Source organism: Galeopterus variegatus, unplaced genomic scaffold (genome assembly GCF_000696425.1).
Source record: "Galeopterus variegatus unplaced genomic scaffold, G_variegatus-3.0.2 Scaffold6, whole genome shotgun sequence".
Taxonomy (NCBI): Eukaryota; Metazoa; Chordata; class Mammalia; order Dermoptera; family Cynocephalidae; genus Galeopterus; species Galeopterus variegatus.
In genome coordinates, this window is record NW_007726117.1 from 606,450 (window position 1) to 609,736 (window position 3,287).

A 3,287-nucleotide genomic window follows, 5' to 3' on the forward strand; every position below is an offset into this window, starting at 1 on the left:
GTTTGCGATCCCGTTGCCGGTCCCGGTCCGGTACGGGCGTGACACTGAGGGTTGCGATCCGTTGCTGGTCACGAAAATAGACAAAAAGACAAAAAAAAAAAAAAAACATTGCTTGGGTACTGCTAGATTTATTGCAAATTTTCTTTTTCCTCTAGGGTTTGGATTCAGGATTTGTTCCTAGTGTCCAAGACTTTGATAAGAAACTTACAGAGGCTGATGCTTACCTGCAAATCTTGATAGAACAATTGAAGGTATGGCATTAGTTTATATATTGAATTGATATAAAATAGTAAATGTTACTGAGCTTGATGTTTTGAGTAAAAAAGTTACTTGATATTGATTTACATCCCTTGTGGTTCTTCACTTTTTAAAGCTGACTTATTCAAATATCTAAGTGACTTATTCAGAGATCTTTATCTCTAATTGGTGAGTAGCATATTCATACAAGTGTAATGTATTTTTTTGATCATTAAGAAAAAGATAAATTTCTAGACATAATTAGAAGAAAATAAGGCAAGATTAGGTTCATATTCTGTTTAAAAATTCTGTGAAACTTGCAAAATTTTAGTGGCTCGATTTCTAAGACCTTGTTTTTTCATTTGGGGGGGCATGTAGGGAAGGTGGTTTCTCTGCTTCTTTTATCATTACTGAAATAAGTTGTCTCCTTCAATTCCTACTTTAAATTTAATTAAAAGCAGAGGTCCCAGCAAGAAAAAGGACTATTGATAAATTTGGAAGACAAAGCAGAAAAACTTTAAGTTTAAGTGATAATTTTAAGTTCTTAAAGATCATGTTTTCTTTTACTTCTAATTCTTCGATCTTGAGTCTTTAAAATCATTCACATAACAGAATTTGACTTGGTACAGTGCCTTGAAAAATATATGTTGTCTCGAAAATACATATAAATCATCTCTTGAGGAAATGTGTTTAAGAATTAAAGTTTGCTTTTCTGTGTTTAGTAAATGTACACAATGGAGTAAAGTGGTTTGATATTATATTTTTTAAATCCTATAGCTTTTTGATGACAAGCTTCAAAACTGCAAAGATGATGAACAGAGAAAGGTAACTTCTATCACCATGATTTAGACTTTTAAAGTTTTTAAATCCAAGAGCCTTTTGGAGGAATAATCTAAGTGTTTTTCTTTCAGATAATTTACTATTCAAATAAAATAGCCAAAGTCATCTCTTTCAGCTTTGAAAGTGACCAAAGCAAGAATTAATTTTAAAAAATCAAAATAGCCTTGTATTGTATTTAGGGATAAATTGGATATTAAAGCTTGAAAATTATTTGGAAGAAAGCAATAGCACATTTTTAAATTAGCTTTTCCTCTCCAAAATGTTGATATAACCATTCTGGACCACAACAGTAAAGTGATTATCTCATAGAAAATACAATTATTGCCTTTTTTTTTTTTTTTTTTTTGAGTACCGTAGTGTATTTACTATTATAATAGTATTATCAATCTATTATAATAGTACTGTCATATGGACTTCAAGGGTAGTTTTCTGGTGATTTTCTGTAATGGTTTCATTATTAAACAAAAAGCTAATGTACAACATTTTAAACATAATACCCTCTTTGTAAAGTGCCACATTTCTAGGAGTAAGTTCATTTGTTTGAAGTATCATATGTTGAAGGTAGAAAGTGATTTTATTAAATTTATATGTGATCACTTCAGATATGAATAAATCAGTCAGCAAGAATTTTCAGAATAAACAAGAATAAACATATGAGGAAACAAGTGCTAGTTTAATTTTAGTTCTACTGTTTTTCCCCCTTGAATTTCTGGTATCAACTCTGTAGTTTGGTATTGTTTTCTTTTTTCTAATTAACATTTTTCCTCTCTTGGCTAGATTTCCTGATGCAGCATTCTTTATTTTTTCATTTTTCTGTTGACGATAGCCTTGCATTTGGCTCTTTTATACTTGGTAGTAGTATAACTCATATTCTCACTCACCTTCCATTTTTAGTTTTGGGATTTAGTTCCATGTAATTTTTAAGCAACTTAGGAAAAGTTAAGGTGATTCTAAAGTAAACATTTTTAAGTCACATAGTGAAATCTGTAGAAAACACCATTTGTTTTCAGGTAAGGAATGTTTTATGTTATTCTCAGAAATCTTGAATTGAATCACATAAATTTTGCTTAAGAGGGCTTAATATAAAATACCTGGAATTTTTATTTAAATATTAGACTTAGTTAAAAACCAAAATTTAACAAAAAGTACTCCCTTCCCAACTTCATTGTATTCGCTTAGAATGAGTACATTTTAGTAAAATTCTTTCAATGACTATTAAAAAACAATGATGATACCTCTTTGTGCTTCTGATTATTTAAACTTATTATTTTTCACAGAAAATTGAAACTCTCAAAGAGACTACAAACGTAAGTTATATTTGATAAATTCTGACTTATTAGAGAGTGCTTTAAAATGTTATTTCTATTTTAAGCTGCTACTGTTGATAAAAACAATTGAGATTTTAGTTTTCATGAATTTTTATGGGGATGTTTAGGAATTGTATTATTTTACAAAGGAATTTAACCTAATAGAATAGTCCCTCTAGTTGAAAGTGACTTCGTGTACCATTTAATATCTTTCTGGTCTTGTCTGAAAGCCTTGGATAAAAGATGTCATCTATGCACAACATCTGCATTCTTATATTAAAATATATTGTGATTCAGGTTTCCTGATGTACTGGCCTTCTGACATTATATAATGGGCTACTAATGAGATTTGTATCTTGATTAAGGCTTTTTTTTTTTTTTTTGGTGGCTGGCCAGTTTGGGGATCTGAACCCATGACCTTGGTAATACAAGGCTGCGCTCCAACCAGCTGTGCTAACCACCCAGCCCTTGATACAGGCATTTTAAAAACAGGCAAAATAGTGTTTGAGGTTTACCAGTATTTTGACAGGATCCCTGTCTCTCCACACTTCCATAAAAGTATGAAGTAGATGTCTTAGGAATTTACACTGGGGCTGTTGCCATTGATCCAAGAATTAGAAGGTTAATCGGACTCATATCTCTTTCAAGTGTTGACAAGTCTTTTAGATATTATTCAGTATAAATTCATGTTTTGGCATTCCTTAACAATTCATAGAATTGCTAGTGAATAACTTCATTTGACACTGTTGGCCTATTAGAACTCACTGGATATCTAGAGAGGATATTTCTTGTATAGTGTAGACTTAAACCTTGCACATTTGAATGGATTTTTGTTTTCAGTTTTAGCATCATATGACCATTTTATTTGAGACAAGATCCTAAAATCAGTGTTTTGTTTTTATA

The 3,287-nt window shown here is 30.8% G+C and overlaps 1 protein-coding gene across 1 annotated transcript in view; it reads left to right on the forward strand.

Annotated features, from left to right (window-relative positions):
- The window catches only part of OSBPL9 (oxysterol binding protein-like 9), a 175,778-nt gene that overhangs the window by 121,176 nt on the left and 51,315 nt on the right, over positions 1 to 3,287 (forward strand). The window contains exons 5-7 of the mRNA XM_008580444.1: positions 156 to 251; positions 1,015 to 1,062; positions 2,355 to 2,384. Coding sequence (XP_008578666.1) covers positions 156 to 251; positions 1,015 to 1,062; positions 2,355 to 2,384 — 174 coding nt within the window. The remainder of the gene's footprint in view (positions 1 to 155; positions 252 to 1,014; positions 1,063 to 2,354; positions 2,385 to 3,287) is intronic.